Consider the following 20,755-nt stretch of genomic DNA (forward strand, 5'->3'; position numbering starts at 1 on the left):
ATATTCCCCTGTCTCTCTCTCTATTGGTGTCAGTATGTTCCCCTGTCTCTCTCTCTATTGGTGTCAGTTTGTTCCCCTGTCTCTCTCTCTATTGGTGTCAGTAGGTTCCCCTGTCTCTCTCTCTCACTATTGGTGTCAGTAGGTGCCCCTGTCTCTCTCTCTCTTTTGGTGTCAGTATGTTCACCTGTCTCTCTCTCTATTGGTATCAGTATGTTCTCCTGTCTCTCTCTCTCTATTGGTGTCAGTATGTTCCCCCGTCTCTCTCTCTCTATTGGTGTCAGTAGGTTCCCCTGTCTCTCTCTCTCTTTTGGTGTCAGTATGTTCACCTGTCTCTCTCTCTATTGGTATCAGTATGTTCTCCTGTCTCTCTCTCTCTATTGGTGTCAGTATGTTCCCCCGTCTCTCTCTCTCTATTGGTGTCAGTAGGTTCCCCTGTCTCTCTCTCTCACTATTGGTGTCAGTAGGTTCCCCTGTCTCTCTCTCTCACTATTGGTGTCAGTAGGTGCCCCTGTCTCTTTCTCTCACTATTGGTGTCAGTATGTTCCCCTGTCTCTCTCTCTCTTTTGGTGTCAGTATGTTCCCCTGTCTCTCTCTCTCTATTGGTGTCAGTAGGTTCCCCTGTCTCTCTCTCTCACTATTGGTGTCAGTAGGTGCCCCTGTCTCTCTCTCTCACTATTGGTGTCAGTATGTGCCCCTGTCTCTCTCTCTCACTATTGGTGTCAGTATGTTCCCCTGTCTCTCTCTCTCTATTGGTGTCAGTAGGTTCCCCTGTCTCTCTCTCTCACTATTGGTGTCAGTAGGTGCCCCTGTCTCTCTCTCTCTATTGGTGTCAGTATGTTCCCCTGTCTCTCTCTCTCTTTTGGTGTCAGTATGTTCACCTGTCTCTCTCTCTATTGGTATCAGTATGTTCTACTGTCTCTCTCTCTCTCTATTGGTGTCAGTATGTTCCCCTGTCTCTCTCTCTACTGGTGTCAGTATGTTTCCCTGTCTCTCTCTCTACTGGTGTCAGTATGTTCCCCTGTCTCTCTCTCTATTGGTGTCAGTATGTTCCCCTGTCTCTCTCTCTATTGGTGTCAGTATGTTCCCCTGTCTCTCTCTCTATTGGTGTCAGTATGTTCCCCTGTCTCTCTCTCTATTGGTGTCAGTATGTTCCCCTGTCTCTCTCTCTATTGGTGTCAGTTTGTTCCCCTGTCTCTCTCTCTATTGGTGTCAGTATGTTCCCCTGTCTCTCTCTCTATTGGTGTCAGTTTGTTCCCCTGTCTCTCTCTCTATTGGTGTCAGTATGTTCCCCTGTCTATCTCACTATTGGTGTCAGTATGTTCCCCTGTCTCTCTCTCTGTGTTTGTGTCAGTTGTGTCCCTGGGGTTTATTTTGAGGTCTTATCACAGCTGTTCTATATGTGGGCAAGACCCCCCACCCCCCACCCTCTCTCGCTCTTTTCCTCCTTCTCACTTCTCCTTTTCTTTCTCATATACCCAGGACCTTCTGGTAAGAATCAGTTCAGTATCTCGTATCCGTTTTGTGTTTGGGGTGATGTAGACAGAAATATTTTCATGGGTATATGTTTCCTGTCTTCTTGTGGCATTGTAGGGATTGTTTGAAAGTATTTTGGATAAGCTATTGTTTTTGGAATGGGTAACAGATTTGTAATATTCGTGAAGTAGTGTACAGTTTGTGTTACGGTGGACCACTTTTTCTTCGACATTTTTATGTGAACTTGTCAATTACAATATTGTATCAAATTAGTGTTTGGTTCCAAAAGTCTTTCTTGGAATGGATTAGGCAGGCTGCTTGGAGGTCGATGTCCTATCACACTGCTCTATCTGAAAGATTCATTAGAAATACATACACATGCAAAAGTGTCCCATTTTTAGACAAGAGGCTGTGGAATATAGTATTACAATTAAAATAGATGTGTTACTTCTTCTGGGTAAAATGCAACTCCAGCTCTGTTGTATAGTCACTGTTCTGGGTATTTCAAGTGCTGGTATTAGTTTCATCAATCCATATACTACTACCATTTACACCAACAAAAGTGAGGTTTTGAAATAAATAAATAACATGACCATATTAAGAAGTTCCTAAAATAGCATGTGTGCCCAGAACAGGTGGCAAGTGCTCTGACAACTCAGCTCTGCCTGTGAAAGCACTGAGCAGCGGGAAGTGGAGAATGAGTAGAGGCTTTGCACCCAGGCAGCAGACTAATTATATGCACATAAACAGGCCACAGTCAAGCTCTACCACCAGACTTCAGTTGATATATTATAAGTTGTGAATCTGATTGACTATGTCATTTAGGCTCATTAAATAGATACAAATCAAGAGAAAACAGTTTTAATAATATTGGAAAAGATTATGTTAAAGCTATTCTGTTGAAGTTTGGATTGACCTTGGCTTGAATGTTTTCCCCTTATACAGTATTATAATAGTAGAAGTATATTAGTATACACTGAGTGGACAAAACATTAGGAACACCTGCTCTTTCTATGACAGACTGACCAGGAGAATCAAGGTGAAAGCTATGATCCCTTATTGATGTCACTTGTTAAATCCACTTCAATCAGTGTAGATGAAGTGGAGGAGACAAGTTAAAGAACGATTTTTAAGCCTTGAGACAATTGAGACATGGATTGTGCATGTGTGCCATTCAGAGGGTGAATGCCTTTGAACAGGGTATGGTAGTAGGTGCCAGGCGCACCTGTTTGAGTGTGTCAAGGGCTGCAATGCTGATGGGTTTTTCACGCTCACCCGTTTCCCGTGTGTATCTGGAATGGTCCTCCACCCAAAGGACATCCAGCCAACTTGACTCAAATGTGGGAAGCATTGGAGTCAACATGGGCCAGCATCCCTGTGGAACCTTTTTGACACCTTGGAGAGTCCATGCCCAACTAGTTAAGGCTGTTCTGAGGGCAAAAGGGGAGTGCAACTCAATATTAGGAAGGTGTTCCCAATGCTTGGTACACTCAGCATATTTTATTGCTTTTATTACCTGAGCATGAGGAACCAGTCGGGGGATTTGCATTGTGAGCGTGTGTAATAGCGCATAGTCTCTAGGTTTTGTCTCATTAATGACCATCTTTCATGGAAACACTGAACTAGAATATAACCACATTCGTTTTAGTCATTCTAATTATATGCTGTATCATTCTCTCTCGTTGCTAGTCTATCAGAATGGAGACTTGTCAGGTGAGTGGCCAGGAGGAGCCAGCCCAGGGTCAGGGTCAGGTGGACTTGACAGAGGACCTGAGCAAGCAGCTAGAGGACATCATCAGTACCTACCAGGAGGCCAGTGAAGAGCCCACAGAGCAGGAGGAGGTGGAAGACGAGGCGCTGAAGGAGCAGGTCACTAAGAAGAGCTCCGCCAAGGACCAGAAACTGGAGAAGAAGATGCTCAAAAGTCTTGGTGGGTTATTTTCTTCTTCTTCTTTGGTTCTATTCAGCATCAATAGTTGTAGTGTTACAGTGTATCAATAGTTGTTGTGTTACAGTGTATCAATAGGTGTAGTGTTACAGTGTATCAATAGTTTTTGTGTTACAGTGTATCAATAGTTTTTGTGTTACAGTGTATCAATAGTTGTAGTGTTACAGTGTATCAATAGTTGTAGTGTTACAGTGTATCAATAATTGTAGTGTTACAGTGTATCAATAGTTGTAGTGTTACAGTGTATCAATAGTTGTAGTGTTACAGTGTATCAATAGTTTTTGTGTTACAGTGTATCAATAGGTGTAGCGTTACAGTGTATCAATAGTTTTTGTGTTATTAACTGTACTATAACATGATCTCTATTCAGGTAAAGAGGCCATGCTATTGATGCAGAGTTTGAACAAGCTCGGCACTCCAGAGCAGAAACTGGAGGCCATCATCAAGAAACATGCTGAGCTGGTGAGCGGAGCATGCTGATCCATGCCTCAGAGTTAGTGCTGATGGAAAAAGTACCCAATTGTCATACTTGAGTAAAAGTAAAGATACCTTAATAGAAAATTACTCAAGTAAAAGTGAAAGTCACCTAGTAAAATACTACTTGAGTAAAAGTCTAAAAGTATTTGGTTTTAAATATACTTAAGTATCAAAAGTAAATGTAATTGCTAAAATATACATGCGTATCAAAAGTAAAAATAAAAGTATAAATCATTTCAAGTTCCTTATGTTAAGCAAACCAGATGGCACCATTTTCTTGTTGTTTTTTAATTTATGGATAGCCAGTTGAAACACTCAGACATCATTTACAAACGAAGCATGTGTTTAGTGAGTCCGACAGATCAGAGGCAGTAGGGATGACCAGGGATGTTCTCTTGATAAGTGTGTGAATTAGACCATTTTCCTTTGGGGTGTCAGGGAAAATGTATTGAGGAAAAAGTACACAATTTGTCAAAAAGTAAAAGTTCTAAAAAATATAAATAGTAAAGTACAGATACCCAAAAAAACGACTGAAGTAGTACTTTAAAGTATGTTTACCTAAGTACTTTACACCACTTCCCAGAGGTAGTGTTGATCCATGCCCCAGATGTAGTGTTGATCCATGCCCCAGAGGTAGTGTTGATCCATGCCCCAGAGGTAGTGTTGATCCATGCCCCAGAGGTAGTGTTGATCCATGCCCCAGAGGTAGTATTGATCCATGCCCCAGAGGTAGGGTGCTGTGGCGTGTAGAAGGGAACTAGACATGATCTTTGTCCATGTACTTTTCCATGATCCTTTCCTTCTAAATATATTTAATATTATTTGTAGTGAAGCATAGATGCATGTATCTAACAGGCTGCCAACCAGTTCCATATCATTGGTCTAGACCAGTCATAGGCAACTTTGATGGGGGTGGGGGCCACAAAACTTCAAAACTCATCATGAGGGGCCTCAGTTGCTCGCGGGTCTGCGTACCCACAAGTAGAGTTTATATTGTGCAATTCTACACATTTTGCCATGGGGCATAGAGAAAATGTTGCGGTTTTAAAGTGAGTTTGCTGAAATTCTGCACATTTTGCCATGGGTCATAGAGAAAATGTTGCAGCTTAATAGTGAGCTTGCTGAAATTCTACACATTTTGCCATGGGCAGAGAGAAGATTTTGCAATTTTATAACTAATTTCATACAATTCTACTCGTTTTATCATGGGATGGAGAGGAAGATCTGCTGTTTTACAACACATTTCCTGCAATTCTGCACATTTTGCCATAGGGTGGTGTTGTGTCTTTACTATCATTAAACGTGAAGACTGTTATTTTATCAAATCAATTTACACTCTCTATTTCCCGAATCGACTGTTCAGATATTTTCATATCTTATCGAGTACAGTCTTCTATGAATGATTATTAATCTTTACCTTCCGTCAGTCTCATTCCAAATGTCATAAAATTCTTGGTTATCTGCATGAACCCTATCTTAAATTATGAATCAGCGATATACAAATTGGCTTAATTATTTGTTTACTAATTAACTAATCAAATCACAGAAACACATGAAAACACACACAATCAGTTCATACATTGGGTTCCTACATGATACAAAGAAAAGTCCCTAGAAGATGAAACCGATATGACGGCTTGGTAGACAAAGAAAAGTCCCTAGAGGATGAAACCGATGTGACGGCTTGGTAGACAAAGAAAAGTCCCTAGAGGATGAAACCGATGTGACGGCTTGGTAGACAAAGAAAAGTTCCTAGAGGATGAAACCGATATGACGGCTTGGTAGACAAAGAAAAGTCCCTAGAGGATGAAACCGATGTGACGGCTTGGTAGACAAAGAAAAGTCCCTAGAAGATGGAACCGATGTGACGGCTTGGTAGACAAAGAAAAGTCCCTAGAGGATGAAACCGATGTGACGGCTTGGTAGACAAAGAAAAGTCCCTAGAGGATGAAACCGATATGACGGCTTGGTAGACAAAGAAAAGTCCCTAGAGGATGAAACCGATGTGACGGCTTGGTAGACAAAGAAAAGTCCCTAGAAGATGAAACCGATGTGACGGCTTGGTAGACAAAGAAAAGTCCCTAGAGGATGAAACCGATGTGACGGCTTGGTAGACAAAGAAAAGTCCCTAGAGGATGAAACTGATATGACGGCTTGGTAGACAAAGAAAAGTCCCTAGAGGATGAAACCGATGTGACGGCTTGGTAGACAAAGAAAAGTCCCTAGAGGATGAAACTGATGTGACGGCTTGGTAGACAAAGAAAAGTCCCTAGAGGATGAAACCGATATGACGGCTTGGTAGACAAAGAAAAGTCCCTAGAGGATGAAACCGATGTGACGGCTTGGTAGACAACGAAAAGTCCCTAGAGGATGAAACCGATGTGACGGCTTGGTAGACAAAGAAAAGTCCCTAGAGGATGAAACCGATATGACGGCTTGGTAGACAAAGAAAAGTCCCTAGAGGATGAAACCGATGTGACGGCTTGGTAGACAAAGAAAAGTCCCTAAAGGATGAAACCGATGTGACGGCTTGGTAGACAAAGAAAAGTTCCTAGAGGATGAAACCGATGTGACGGCTTGGTAGACAAAGAAAAGTCCCTAGAGGATGAAACCGATGTGACGGCTTGGTAGACAAAGAAAAGTCCCTAGAGGACGAAACCGATGTGACGGCTTGGTAGACAAAGAAAAGTCCCTAGAGGATGAAACCGATGTGATGGCTTGGTAGACAAAGAAAAGTCCCTAGAGGATGAAACCGATGTGACGGCTTGGTAGACAAAGAAAAGTTCCTAGAGGACGAAACCGATATGACGGCTTGGTAGACAAAGAAAAGGGGTGTGGCAGTTCAGGAGCGGGAAATTCATAGAGGATTACTACACTCATAGAAATTGCTAATACTTTACATGAACGACCGCTCATTCGAAAAGAAATTGCAATGTATATATATTTACACCCAGAATGTTGTTGTTGGAATCTGTTGGAATCCTCGATCATCCTGTAGGGTTCATCAGAGTCTCTGGTTAACTTTCATTCAAGTCACAAAGTCTTTTGTGGTTGTAGATGGTTAGAATGGCTACTTCAGAGTACCATTCAGAAATGTTCTCATAGATAGATGCTTCGGCGGTTGTCAGTATTCTCGTTCTAGACTTACATAATTTCTAGCTGTAGACTAGTAATTATACGTCTAAGATTTGCTTTATTCTGTAGGGATCGATAGTCTCAGAGTTGAACCATTTCCAGTCGTGTAGCCAATGCTCCACGTGGTATAGTCTTGTCCTTTGGTAGAGTTGCAGTTTAAACCACTTCACACACCAGCGTCACCCGGCATGTTTTGGTCTTAGAAATTCAACCATCTGCAACCTTAGCTTACACCGGGGTTTGCGTGGTCTGGTGTGAATTTCATCAGGAGTGGGTTTTATACGTTTCAGTAGAAAAGGGCGGTTCCATGACGCCGACGTAATGTCTATGCTCACGTGGGCATGACCATTGGTTTGATTAACTTTACATGAAAAACCCATACTCTCATTTAGAAGGTTAACATCACATTACATCTTTTCACAAATAGTTTAATCTTTAATCACATACGTTTCACAATATTTAGATGTAAACCTGACTGCTGGGAAATGTACACTTTAAGAGATACCGTTATGTGTGTTTCCTGTCCTTCTTGAGATCACCAAATGAAACACACTCAACATGACTGTCCCTTAAGTGTCCACGGACCATTCCCAAAGTAGAAATATTTTTAAATTCTCCCCTTTTGAAGATTTAGGAGTTTGGCCAAGTGAAGTATTTTGTTCTCTCTCTCTGAATACTGCATGGTAGTTTCTACCCAGTATTTATGACCAGTCACAAAACTGTGGCGAGAGAGAGAGAGAGAGAGAGAGAGAGAGAGAGAGAGAGAGAGGGAGAGAGAGAGAGAGGGCTATGATCCTTCCCACAGGGCACGTCATGACAGTGGAGAGAAATGTTTGTAGTTCTTAGTGTGATACCTGAGTGAGACTGACTAATAAAGTGGGTGGTAATAAAGTGGTAATTCAACCGGGATTACCAAATTTAGATAGCTTGCCGCTAGACTAACGTACTAATCTAAAAAATGCTAGCTGACATAGGCTAATTGAGTGACTACCAGTAACTGACATAACAAGAGAGAACTGCTGATGCACAACAACATTTCGAAATTGCACCTTGTGTATTCTACTATTATATTTCCCAACACTAAGCAGAGACCCCGACAGAGTTCCAAATAAATAAAACATTTAATCCGAGGGTTTTCAAAAGGGGTGCCATCTCTGGTCTAGACATACAGTGCATTCAGAAAGTATTCAGACCACTTGACTTTTTACACATTTTGTAACGTTACAGACTTATTGTAAAATGGATTAAATATTTGTTCCCCTCATCAATCTACACACAATACCCCACAATGACAAAGCGAAAACAGGTTTTTAGACATTTTTGCAAAAAAATAAACAAAATATCACATTTACATGAGTATTCAGACCCTTTACTCAGTACTTTGTTGAAGCACCTTTGGCAGCAATTACAGCCTCAAGTCTTCTTGGGTATGACGCTACAAGCTTGGCACAACTGTATTTGAAGAGTTTCTGCCATTCTTCTCTACAGATCCTCTCAGGCTCTGCCAGGTTGGATGGGGAGCATCACTGTACAGCTATTTTCTTACTTCTTTATTTAAAAAAATAAAATAAAATGTACCCCTTTTTCACAGCTATTTTCAGGTTTCTCCAGAGACGTTAGATCGGATTCAAGTCCGGGCTCTGTCTGGGCCACTCAAGGACATTCAGAGACTTGTCCTGAAGCCACTCCTGCATTGTCTTGGCTGTGTGCTTAGGGTCGTTGTCCTGTTGGAAGGTGAACCTTTGCCCCAGTCTGAGGTCCTGAGCGCTCTGGAACAGGTTTTCATCAAGGATCTCTTTGCTCCATTCATCTTTCCCTCGCTCTTGACTAGTCTCCCAGTCCCTGCAACTGAAAAACATCCCCACAGCATGATGCTGCTACCAGCATGCTTCACCGTAGGGATGGTGCCAGGTTTCCTCCAGACATGACGCTTGGCACTCAAGCCAAAGAGTTCAATTTGGTTTCATCAGACCAGAGAATCTTGTTTCTCATGGTCTGAGAGACCTTTAGGTGCCTTTTGGCAAACTCCAAGCAGGCTGTCATGTGCCTTTTACTAAGGAGTGGCTTCCATCTGGCCACTCTACCCTAAATGCCTGATTGGTGGAGTGATGCAGAGATGGTTGTCCTTCTGGAAGGTTCTCCCATCTCCACAGAGGAACTCTAGAGCTCTGACAGAGTGACGGTCAGGTTCTTGGTCACCTCCCTGACCAAGGCCCTTCTCCCCCGATTGCTCAGTTTGGCCAGGCGGCCAGCTATAGGTAGAGTCTTGGTGGTTCCAAATTTCTTCCATTTAAGAATGATGGAGGCCACTGTGTTTTTGGGGACCTTCAATGCTGCAGAAATGTTTTGGTACCCTTCCCCAGATCTGTGCCTTGACACAATCCTGACTCGGAGCTCTACGGACAATTCATTCGACCTCATGGCTTGGTTTTTGCTCTGACGTGCATTTTCAACTGTGGGATATTATATAAACAGGTGTGTGCCTTTCCAAATCATCTTTCCAAATCATGTCCAATCAATTGAATTTACCACAGGTGGATTCAAATCAAGTTGTAGAAACATCTCAAGGATGATCAATGGAAACAGGATGCACCTGAGCTCAATTTCGATTTTTTTACCAAAGGGTCTGAATACTTATGTAAAAAAGTTATTTCTGTTTTTTATTTGCATTATGGGGAATTGTGTGTAGATTGATGAGAAAAAAAAGGCTATAATGTAACAAAGTGTGGAAAAAGTTAAGGGGTCTGAATACTTTCTGAATGCACTTTATACTACATAGATTTGTTTTGTTTGTGAAGAGGAAAAATGATGTATGTGTGTGTGTGTGTGTGTGTGTGTGTGTGTGTGTGTGTGTGTGTGTGTGTGTGTGTGTGTGTGTGTGTGTGTGTGTGTGTGTAGCTGGATGAACACCGGGGTGACCAGAAGCAGCTGAAGTTTCTGCAGAAGAAGCTTCTCCAGGTGATGAAAGAGAAGGACCAGCTCCAGAGTGAACACAGCAGGGCTGTTCTGGCCCGCAGCAAGTTGGAGTCCCTGTGTAGGGAGCTGCAGAGACACAACAAGACCCTCAAGGTGAGCCTCTCATTGTAGCATGATTTACACTACATGACACTACACTACAAAAGTATGTGGACACCTGCTCGTCGAACATCTCCTTCCAAAATCATGGGCATTAATATGGAGTTGGTCCTGCCTTTGCTGCTATGACAGCCTCCACTATTCTGGGAAGGCTTTCTACTAGATGTTGGAACATTGCTGCTGGGACTTGCTTCCATTCAGCCACAAGAAAATGAGTGAGGTTGGGCACTGATGTTGGGCGATTAGGCCTAGCTCGCAGTTCCAATTCATCCCAAAGGTGTTCGATAAGGTTGAGGTCAGGGCTCTGTGCAGACCAGTCAAGTTCTTCCACACCGATCTCGACAAATCATTTCTGCATGGACCTCGCTTTGTGGTTTGTTATGCTGAAACAGGAAAGGGCCTTCTCCAAACTGTTGCCACAAAGTTGCAAGCACAGAATCGTCTAGAATGTCATTGTATGCTGTAATGTTAAGATTACCCATCACTGGAACTAAGGGGCCTAGGCCAAACCATGAAAAACAGCCCCAGACCATTATTCTCCTGGGATCTGCCAAGCCCAGATTTGTCCGTCGGACTGCCAGATTGTGAAGCGTGATTCATCAATCCAGAGAACTTGTTTCCACTGCTCCAGAGTCCAATGGCGGCGAGCTTTACACCACTCCAGCCAATGCTTGGCATTGCTCATGGTGATCTTAGGCTTGTGTGTGGCTGCTCGGCAATGGAAACCCATTTCATGAAGCTCCCGACAAACAGTTCTTGTGCTGATGTTGCTTCCAGAGGCAGTTTGGAATACGGTCGGGAGTGTTTCATCCGAAGACAGACAATTTTTATGAGCTACATGCTTCAGTACTCGGCGGCCCGTTCTGTGAGCTTGTGTGGCCTACTACTTCGCGGCTGAGCCGTTGTTGCTCCTAGGCGTTTCCACTTCACAATAACAGGACTTACAGTTGACCGGGGCAGCTCTAGCAGGGCTGAAATTTGACCAACCGACTTGTTGGAAAGGTGGCATTCTATAACAGTGCCACATTGAAAGTCACTGAGCTCTTCAGTAAGTCCATTCTACTGCCAATGTTTGTCTATAGAGATCACATGGCTGTGTGCTCGATTTTATACACCTGTCAACAACGGTTGGGGCTGAAATAGCCAAATCCACTAATTTCAAGGGGTGTCCACATACTTTTGTACATATAGTGTGCCTCAGTACCCATAACACTCTGTGTAACATGTCCAAGGTGAGGCTCTCCTCTCACTAGTACCGCCAACCAGAATTGTATCAAATACTACTTTGAAATACCTGAACTGCTATTGATTTACTTTGCCCTTTAAAATGGAACCAATGGATTAGCCTTGAATGTTCAAACTCCAAGCTAAATCAAGCGCATCTCAAATACTTTTACACATTTATTTGACCCGGGTCTGATGCAACAACCAGTGGCCCTCACTAAGTTAAAATTATATGGCAGGTGTATGGTTAGTATGTGAATACACTGTCTGTGTATTCACTCCTTACATGAGATTGTCTGGGAGTCCAAATGGCACACTTTCCCTATGTAGTGCACTACTTTTGACCAGAGCCTGGTCAAAGGTAGTGCAATACATAGGGAATAAGGTGCCATTGGGGACAAACCCTAATGGTGCATCATCCTGTATTCTGTGATTGTTCAGGAGGAAACCCTCCAGAGGTGTAGGGAGGACGACCTGAAGAGGAAGGATATCACCACTCACTTCCAGAGCACGCTGACGGACATCCAGGCCCAGATCGAGGACCACAGTACCCGCAACACCAAGCTGTGTCAGGAGAACACCGACCTGGCAGAGAAACTTAAGAGCCTCATCTCCCAATACGACGCAAGAGAGGCAGTATGGAGTCCTATTACAAACTCTCTGGAGCATATAGTGCAGTTTAAACTGAATGTGTTTAGTTACAGTATTAGTCAAATGTTCAAGGTTTTTGCTTTATTTTTTACAATTTTATACATAATAGAATAATAGTGAAGACATCAAAAGTATGAAATAACACATATGGAATCATGTAGTAACCAAAAAAGTGTTAAACAAATCAAAATATATTTTAGATTTTAGATTCTTCAAAGTAGCAATCCTTTGCCTTGAAAACAGCTTTGCACACTCTTGGCATTCTCTCAACCAGCTTCATTAGGAATGCTTTTTCAACAGTCTTGAAGGAGTTCCCACATATGCTGAGCACTGGTTGGCTGCTTTTCCTTCATTCTGTGGTCCAACTCATCCCAAACCATCTCAATTGGGTTGAGGTCGCATGATTGTGGAGGCCAGATCATCTGATGCAGCACTCCATCACTCTCCTTGGTCAAATAGCCCCTACACAGCCTGGAGGTGTGTTGGGTCATTGTCTTGTTGAAAAACAAATGATAGTCCCATTAACCTCTCTAGGCTAGGCGGGACGAATTCGTCCCACCTACGTAACAGCCACTGCTATCCTGTGGCGCGATTTTCAAAACCTTAAAAATCCTATTACTTCAATTTCTCAAACATATGACTATTTTACAGCCATTTAAAGACAAGATTCTCGTTAATCTAACCACACTGTCCGATTTCAAAAAGGCTTTACAACGAAAGCAAAACATTAGATTATGTCAGCAGAGTACCAAGCCAGAAATAATCAGACACCCATTTTTCAAGCCAGCATATAATGTCACCAAAACCCAGAAGACAGCTAAATGCAGCACTCACCTTTGATGATCTTCATCAGATGACAACCCTAGGACATTATGTTATACAATACATGCATGTTTTGTTCAATCAAGTTCATATTTATATCAAAAACCAGCTTTTTACATTAGCATGTGACGTTCAGAACTAGCATACCTCCGGGGAATTCGCTAACATTTTACTAAATTACTCACGATAAACGTTCACAAAAAGCATAACAATTATTTTAAGAATTATAGATACAGACCTCCTCTATGCACTCGATATGTCCGATTTTAAAATAGCTTTTTGGTGAAAGCACATTTTGCAATATTCTAAGTACATAGCCCAGGCATCACGGCTCGCTATTTAGACACCCGGCAAGTTTAGCACTCACCATAATCATATTTACTATTATAAAAGTTTGATTACCTTTTGTTGTCTTCGTCAGAATGCACACCCAGGACAGCTACTTCAATAACAAATGTTGGTTTGGTCCAAAATAATCCATCGTTATATCCGAATAGCGGCGTTTTGTTCGATGCGTTCCAGACACTATCCGAAATAGTAAAGAAGTGTCGCGCATGGCGCAATTCGTGACAATAAAATTCTAAATATTCCATTACCGTACTTTCGAAGCATGTCAACCGCTGTTTAAAATCAATTTTTACGACACTTTTCTCGTAGAAAAGCGATAATATTCCGACAGGGAATCTCCTTTTCGGCAAACAGAGGAAAAAATCCCAAAGGCGGGGGCGGTCGGGGTCACGCGCATAAGCTCAGTGTCCCTTGATCGGCCACTTGAGAAAGGCGATAATGTGTTTCAGCCTGGGGCTGGAATGACGACATTCTGTTTTTTCCCGGGCTCTGAGCGCCTATGGACGACGTGGGAAGTGTCACGTTAGAGCAGAGATCCTTAGTAAATGATAGAGATGGAAAAGAAGTTCAACAAATGGTCAGACAGGCCACTTCCTGTAAAGGAATCTCTCAGGTTTTGACCTGCCATTTGAGTTCTGTTATACTCACAGACACCATTCAAACAGTTTTAGAAAATTTAGGGTGTTTTCTATCCATATGTAATAAGTATATGCATATTCTAGTTACTGGGTAGGAGTGGTAACCAGATTAAATCGGGGAATGTTTTTTATCCAGCCGTGTCAATGCTGCCCCCTAGCCCTAACAGGTTAAGCGCAAACCAGATGGAATGGTGTATCGATGCAGAATGCTGTGGTAGCCATGCTGGTTAAGTGTGCCTTGAATTCTAAAAAGATCCCTGACAGTGTCACCAGCAAAGCACCCCCACACCATCACACCTCCTCCTCCATGCTTCATGGTGGGAACCACACATGCGGAGATCATCTGTTCACCTACTCTGTGTCTCACAAAGACATGACGGTTGGAACCAAAAATCTCAAATTTGGACTCATCAGACCAAAGGACAGATTTCAACTGGTCTAATGTCCATTGCTTGTGTTTCTTGGCCCAAGCAAGTCTATTCTTCTTATTGGTGTCCTTTAGTAGTGGTTTCTTTGCAGTAATTCAACCATGAAGGCCTGATTCACGCATTCTCCTCTGAACAGTTGATGTTGAGATGTGTCTGCTACTTCAACTCTGTAAAGCATTTATTTGGGCTGCAATCAGAGGTGCAGTTAACTCTAATGAACTTATCCTCTGCAGCAGAGGTAACTCTGGGTCTTCCTTTCCTGTGGCGGTCCTCATTAGAGCCAGTTTCACCATAGCGCTTGATGATTTTTGCGACTGCCCTTGAAGAAACTTTCAAAGTTCTTGAAATTTTCCGCATTGACTGACCTTCATGTCTTCAAGTAATGATGGACTGTCGTTTCTCTTTGCTTATTTGAGCTGTTCTTGCCATAATATGAACTTGGTCTTTTACCAAATAGGGCTATCTTCTCTATACCACCCGTACCTTGTCACAACACAAGTGATTGGCTCATTGCATTAAGAAGGAAAGAAATTAACTTAAAAAGGCACACCTGTTAATTGAAATGCATTCCAGGTGACTACCTCATGAAGCTGGTTGAGAGAATGCCAAGAGTATGAAAAGCTGTCATCAAGGCAAATGGTGGCTACTTTGAAGAATCTAATTAAAAAAATATATTTTGATTTGTTTAACACTTTTTTGGTTACTACATGATTCCATAGTTTTGATGTCTTCATTATTATTCTACAATGTAGAAAATAGTAAAAAAAATTAAGAAAAACTCTTGAATGAGTAGGTGTTCCCAGACTTTTGACTGGTCTATTAACACACAATCACACATGTATTTTAAATAGTGTTTTTCATTACAATGATAATCTCAAAGATGCTTTAAAGTAAAACAAATGTTACAATGTTAGTATTAAATTGTACACAACTTTTGTGTGTCTTTCTAACTTCCATCGCACACACTTCACATCACACACACTTCACACACTTATATTCAATTCAATACTCAACTGATATAGAAACCCATCATGATTGAACACAACAGGCCCATGCAACAATAGGGGTCACTGTGTGACAATATAAGCTTGCTCCTCCTTGAGTCAAGGACATGCTCAGTGGTTCATTTGTCTCATTTCTCATTATTGTTAGTGTCTGATGAGCTTGGCTCGGTTATTGATGTCAAAGTTCACCTTTCAAGCAAGAATGTTACCACTAGGAATAGACCAATGACACAAACCAGCCCTTGCTACTCTTTTACTGTGGAAATGTTGTGTAAAATGTGTAGTGTTTGTTTCAGTGAAAGTGATCCAATCTACCTCTTGTTACCTCACAGAACCTGGAAAAGGTGTTCAAACATAGAGACCTGCAGCAGAAGCTGTTGGAAACCAAACTTGAACAGGCAAACATGATCATTGCAGAGGGAGAGGAGAAGCACAAGCGAGAGAAAGACCACGTAAGTTAGCATCTTACACAATTTAAAAATATTTTATTTTCAGGTCATATTGACTGACGATGAGAAGAGTTTCATCACATACAGTGTATTCATATACTGTCTATTATTGAAGATCAGTGCTTGGAATAAGCTACACACATGACAGAACATAATGGAAAAATGTTATTCAGTGACAAGGCAGAGAATTCACAACTGATATATTTTCATTTTACATTTTTTGAAGTTGATAAATAAGGCCGCACGGTCGCAGGTGAAGGTGCAGATTCTGAAAGAACAAGAGGAAGGGATGCAGGCCCAGGTAAATGGAGACAGTTTCTTTATCTCTGTCTGTCTTCCCTCTCTCTCTCTCCCACTCTGTCTCCCCTCTATCTCTCTCTGTCTGTCTCCCCTACCCTCTCTCTCTCTCTTTTACATACTGCTGCACAAACTTAACTTTCTAATTTCTCCCTCCAGATTTCCATGTACTCCGAAAAGTTTGATGAAATCCAGGGGACTGTGTCAAAGAGCAATGGAGTGTACGCCAGCTTCAGACAGGACATGGAGAAGGTAGCCAAAGTCTTACTCTCAGTATATCACCTATAGTGATGACCTTATGTATAATCTTATATGAGATCAATGGTGTTGCCATGGCACAAATACATTCCATTTATTTATACCATGGCATTGTTGAATACTAATATCTGATTGGCTCTAAGGGCATTCTAGAGCTTGCATTATTGAAGTGACAATGCCCGAGAAGCTGGTGTTTGGAGGATATTGGCATGGGTGTTGTTAGACAAACCGTGCCAATATATCTTCCAAACACCAGCTTCGAGGGCATTATCACTTTTATACAACGGGTTACCAACATATTCAAATAATAATTGACATATTTCATTAAAAACGTTATTTTTATGAATTTATTCATACTATTTCATCCAAAAGATATAGTCCCGACTCACAAATGTAGGGTTGCTACCAAACCCGGCTGGTCGTTCGTTCTATCGGTTCGGTCGCCAGAGACGCGACCCAGTCGTTCAGTCTTTTTGTTCTGTATCTATGGACGGGACCCAGTCGTTCGTTCTAAATGTTACATTGCCATACTGGCTGGCAACGTTCTCATCCCTTGCTTGCTAGCTACTTACAGTCACGTAAAAAAGTGCAGCCAGAAAAAAAGCTAAGTAGCTGCATTTGCATTTGTTTAAGCTGTTTTCTAGTTAAATTTATTTGGGTACATCCATAACAATGAGATAATGAGGCATGATTTCGGCTGGCATAGAAAATCTGCACACTAGCCAACAACAAAGCTAACTCAATCACTTCAAACTGAAGCTGGAAAGACTGCAAACTAGCTGCACTTTGTTTTGTTTTACCTTTTTTCAATTGACATTTCTTTGTATATACCCATAAATGATGGCAGCTGATTCATGATTTTGACTGGCTGAGAAACGCTGCCTTTCTGTGTGTCTCGTCCAGACACGTTCATTACTATGGGACAGATGGAGATCGAATTTGAATATTGAAACAATATTGCAAAAGTCAGAGAGACAGAAAGCAAGGTTTATACAAATTTCCGCAGTTGAAAACTAAATGTTAGTCTAAAAGAAATGTGAGATAATGTCTAGATGCTTTTTATAGTTGAGATCAAGTTTATAAATTGCCTGGCTGGGCAGATGAGACAGTGGATTATGCAGTCAGATGGAACAGAGTAAATAGGCATTTTAACATCATAGATTTAGCTGGTGGTAAGTTGTGGAATAGACACCGGCTGGAATGTGTTTTCTTAATAAAAAAATATCCAATTGGTAGTTACAGTCTTGTGCCATCGCTGCAACTCCCCTACGAACTCAGGACAGGCAAAGGTCGAGAGCCACGAGAGCCTCCAAAACATGACCCTGCCAAGCCGCACTGCTTCTTGACACACAGCTCGCTAAACCCGTAAGCCAGCCTGCACCAATGTGTTGGAGGAAACACCGTACAACTGTTGTTGACCGAAGTCAGTGTGCATGCACCAGGCTCACCATAAGGAGTCGCTAGAGCGCGATGGGACAAGGACACCCTGGCAGGCCAAACCCACCCCTAAGCCGGACGACGCTGGGCCAATTGTGCGCCGCCTCATGGGTCTCCCGGTCACAGCCGGCTGCGACACAGCCTGGGATCTAATCTGGGTCTGTAGTGCCTTACATGCTGACCACACAGCCCGCATTGCAAAAGAAATGTACACATACATGTTATTCAATCATTGCACTCACACTGCTCGCGCGCGTCAACGTGCGTCTGCGTAGCCAGGCGCTAAAATAAAACTGGGTTCTATTTGTGACGCTTGAGGCGCTGCAAGTCCCGCCTCTCCCATCTCCTCATTGGTTTTTAGAGATTACTAGAAAAAAACTTGGTTTATCCATTTATCTGTGGATTAATTGTCGGAGTAGAGGACCTTGTGCATTTCAGGTAAAATAACAACCCAGGTGAAATTACAACCCAATGTTTATATCCCAGAACAAATGAGCTAGCAACAGCAAGCTAGCTAGCTAAATTGCAATACATGTTTAATGCTTTTCGACCTGTCCCCAAATGAATATAGTTGGTTCAGAGTTTGTTTTGATATTTCAACCTGCGTGTCCTGATCGCGTCTGGTGTGGGTGGACAAAATCAACATGCATGTGATGTGAGTGGTCTGGTCAGCATGTTAGACCCAGATGCTGGAATGCAGTTTTAACCATACAGCATTCGGGATTAGACCCACCCATTGTATAATACCCTTTATAAACTGGGTGGTTCGAGCCATGAATGCTGATTGGCTGATAGCCGTGGTATATCAGACCATACCACGGGTATGACAAAGCATTTATTTTTACTTCTCTAATTAGGTTGGTAACCAGTTTATAATAGTAATAAGGCACCTCGGGGGTTTGTGGTATTATGGCCTATATACCACACCCCCTCGTGCCTTATTGCTTAAACAATGCACGGTAGATGGCTATAGTTCATCCTTACATGTTCTATGTTTGAGCTGCTTTTGAAAGCAAAAGTCGAATTGAAAACATTGGTATTGTTGAATTGGATTTTCATAATAGCAAGCTAGGACAGATGGTTTGGTTAGCCAAACTAGCAAGTCTGTTTGTTCAGTAACCAAGGCAACTAACAGTTACTGTCGTATCTAGTAAACTTGCTATCTACTTCAGTTGATGTTTAACAGATTTCTACCTGCAAATGAACACATTTCTAGCGGCAAATGTGTTCAAGTATAGCCATTGTATAACAGGGATAACCAACTCTGGGCTCTGCGTTCTCTGGAAAATAATGCAACTCCGTGGAAGGATGGTTCAACTCTGCAAGCGTGTCGTGGAACACACCTTCCACGTCGTTCATTATTTTCCATAGAGCGCATAGCCCCTTGTTGATTACTTTTCAATTGAACTGTCTTTTTTTTGGTCTTGTAGATGTCCAAGAAGATGAGGAAGCTGGAGAAAGAGTCTATTCAATGGAAAAGCCGTTTCGAGGGCTGCAACAAGGCTCTTATCGATATGCTCACAGACGTAAGACCATACAGACCATACACGTTTCATCCATTTTTTGTAATACTCAGTGCGCTTTTACATTCACCCTCTATCAAAGACATGAAAGACAAACAAGCAACAAAGACTTAAATATGACTGTAGTTCTTCTTTGACTCATGGTGGAGATAGTGTCTGCATATCAAATGGCACCCTATTCCCTGGTGCAGTGCACTACTCTTGACCATAGCCCTATTGGCTATAGACACCACATAGGGAATAGGAGGACATTTGCTATGATGGCTATGATTTATCTAGACAAAGCTCACCCTGTATCTTTTTACCCCATTCAGAAAACCTTGAAGGAGAAGGAGTTTGAGCTGTTCACCTTGAAGACTCAGAAGCTGGAGAAACTGTGCCGGGCACTGCAGGAGGAGAGGAACAGTCTCTCTCATAAGCTCCAGGAAGCCAATCCAGCAGCTGCCACCAGTGTAGCGGAGACAAAAGAGAAGGAGAATCCAGAGGTACCTGCTACTGAAAAGCCCAGTGAGACACCCTCTGAAAAACCCAGGGCTATTGAAACCCCTGTTCCTATAGAGACCCCCGCAGTCGTAACTCCTGCTACTGAAAATCCCGCTCCTGCAACCCCCCTGACCAGAGAGCTGGCTGACCTGAAGGCCCAGAAGGCCCGTCTACAGGAGATTCAAATGTCCTTCACCCTTTCCAACGTCGTGCCGCCTGAGTTCTTTGACAACCAGGAAGAGGAGGAGACCACCACAGAGCCACATGGACACACTGAGGCCCCAGTGGCCAGTAACGAGGCAACCAAGGCCCCAGAGAAGAATCACATAGAGAGGTGTAACGGAGACAAGACGACAGAGGAGACCACCAGCCCATCTTCTTCTGCCGCAGCAGCTGAAGAAGACGAAGCCCAGGAGCAGAGAGATAGGGATATGGAGTCAGTTGACTAGACTAGGGTTGGTGTAGTTACAGTAGGTTACAATCAGAGATGGAAACCATGTGATCATAACTTGTTTGAATGGAATTTTTAAGAATAAACAATAAAAACGTGCTCTTGTCCATTCATAAATCATTTATAATCACTTGTGTGCTGATACTAAATTAAAGCCCAGTCTTTCAGGCACTGATGATGCAGCTTCTAGCCTACATAGATTCAATTATTATTATTGTACATGATTACCAAATATGTTTCCAAACAATAAAATACATTGATTATTATTCACCACCAGCCTCTCTGTGAACAAGAAAAAGGAAGCTGAGGAACTATGGACGAGAAACTACCAGTAAGGCATCTAGCATAGCTACCTTTCCTAATGAGAACCATTGACTGTGAATGTAAACACCTTTGTGAGATCAACTTTATTACAGCCAATGCATTTAGTAATAATCAACATTATCTCATTCATCACATTATATTAACCTTTGAACAGCACATACAGAAGTTACACAGATTATCTACTGTTATTGCTCTCTGGATGTAAGGAAATGCGGAATGCTGTTGAGGACTTTATACAGCTGGGAGTAGGCTGATATACAGTACCAGTCAAAAGTTTGGACACACCGACTCATTCAAGTGTTTTTCTTTA

At 42.3% G+C, this 20,755-nt stretch overlaps 1 protein-coding gene across 2 annotated transcripts; it reads left to right on the top strand.

Annotated features, from left to right (window-relative positions):
• Positions 1-1,245: 1,245 nt before the first annotated feature.
• Positions 1,246-20,220, top strand: txlnbb (taxilin beta b). Of its 2 annotated transcripts, none has more exons than XM_014211508.2 (10): positions 1,246-1,488; positions 3,163-3,403; positions 3,792-3,883; positions 9,932-10,102; positions 11,774-11,968; positions 15,556-15,675; positions 15,899-15,973; positions 16,129-16,221; positions 19,095-19,190; positions 19,502-20,220. In XM_014211508.2, the coding sequence occupies exons 2-10, from the start codon at positions 3,172-3,174 to the stop codon at positions 20,117-20,119; spliced, it is 1,692 nt and encodes a 563-aa protein (XP_014066983.2). In that variant the 5' UTR covers positions 1,246-1,488; positions 3,163-3,171; the 3' UTR covers positions 20,120-20,220. The 2 variants fall into 2 exon arrangements, with proteins under 2 accessions (XP_014066983.2, XP_045579629.1); XM_045723673.1 differs by lacking the exon at positions 1,246-1,488 and adding an exon at positions 1,534-1,557.
• Positions 20,221-20,755: the final 535 nt, after the last annotated feature.

Source organism: Salmo salar, chromosome ssa09, assembly GCF_905237065.1.
Source record: "Salmo salar chromosome ssa09, Ssal_v3.1, whole genome shotgun sequence".
NCBI classification, from domain to species: Eukaryota; Metazoa; Chordata; class Actinopteri; order Salmoniformes; family Salmonidae; genus Salmo; species Salmo salar.

Bases quoted from the DNA above. Each gene is read 5' to 3' on its own strand.
- txlnbb (XM_014211508.2), top strand. From the start codon at position 3,172: ATGGAGACTTGTCAGGTGAGTGGCCAGGAGGAGCCAGCCCAGGGTCAG. The intron at 10,103-11,773 runs GTGAGCCTCTCA...GTGATTGTTCAG, and splicing joins GACACAACAAGACCCTCAAG to GAGGAAACCCTCCAGAGGTG. The intron at 11,969-15,555 runs GTATGGAGTCCT...GTTACCTCACAG, and splicing joins AATACGACGCAAGAGAGGCA to AACCTGGAAAAGGTGTTCAA.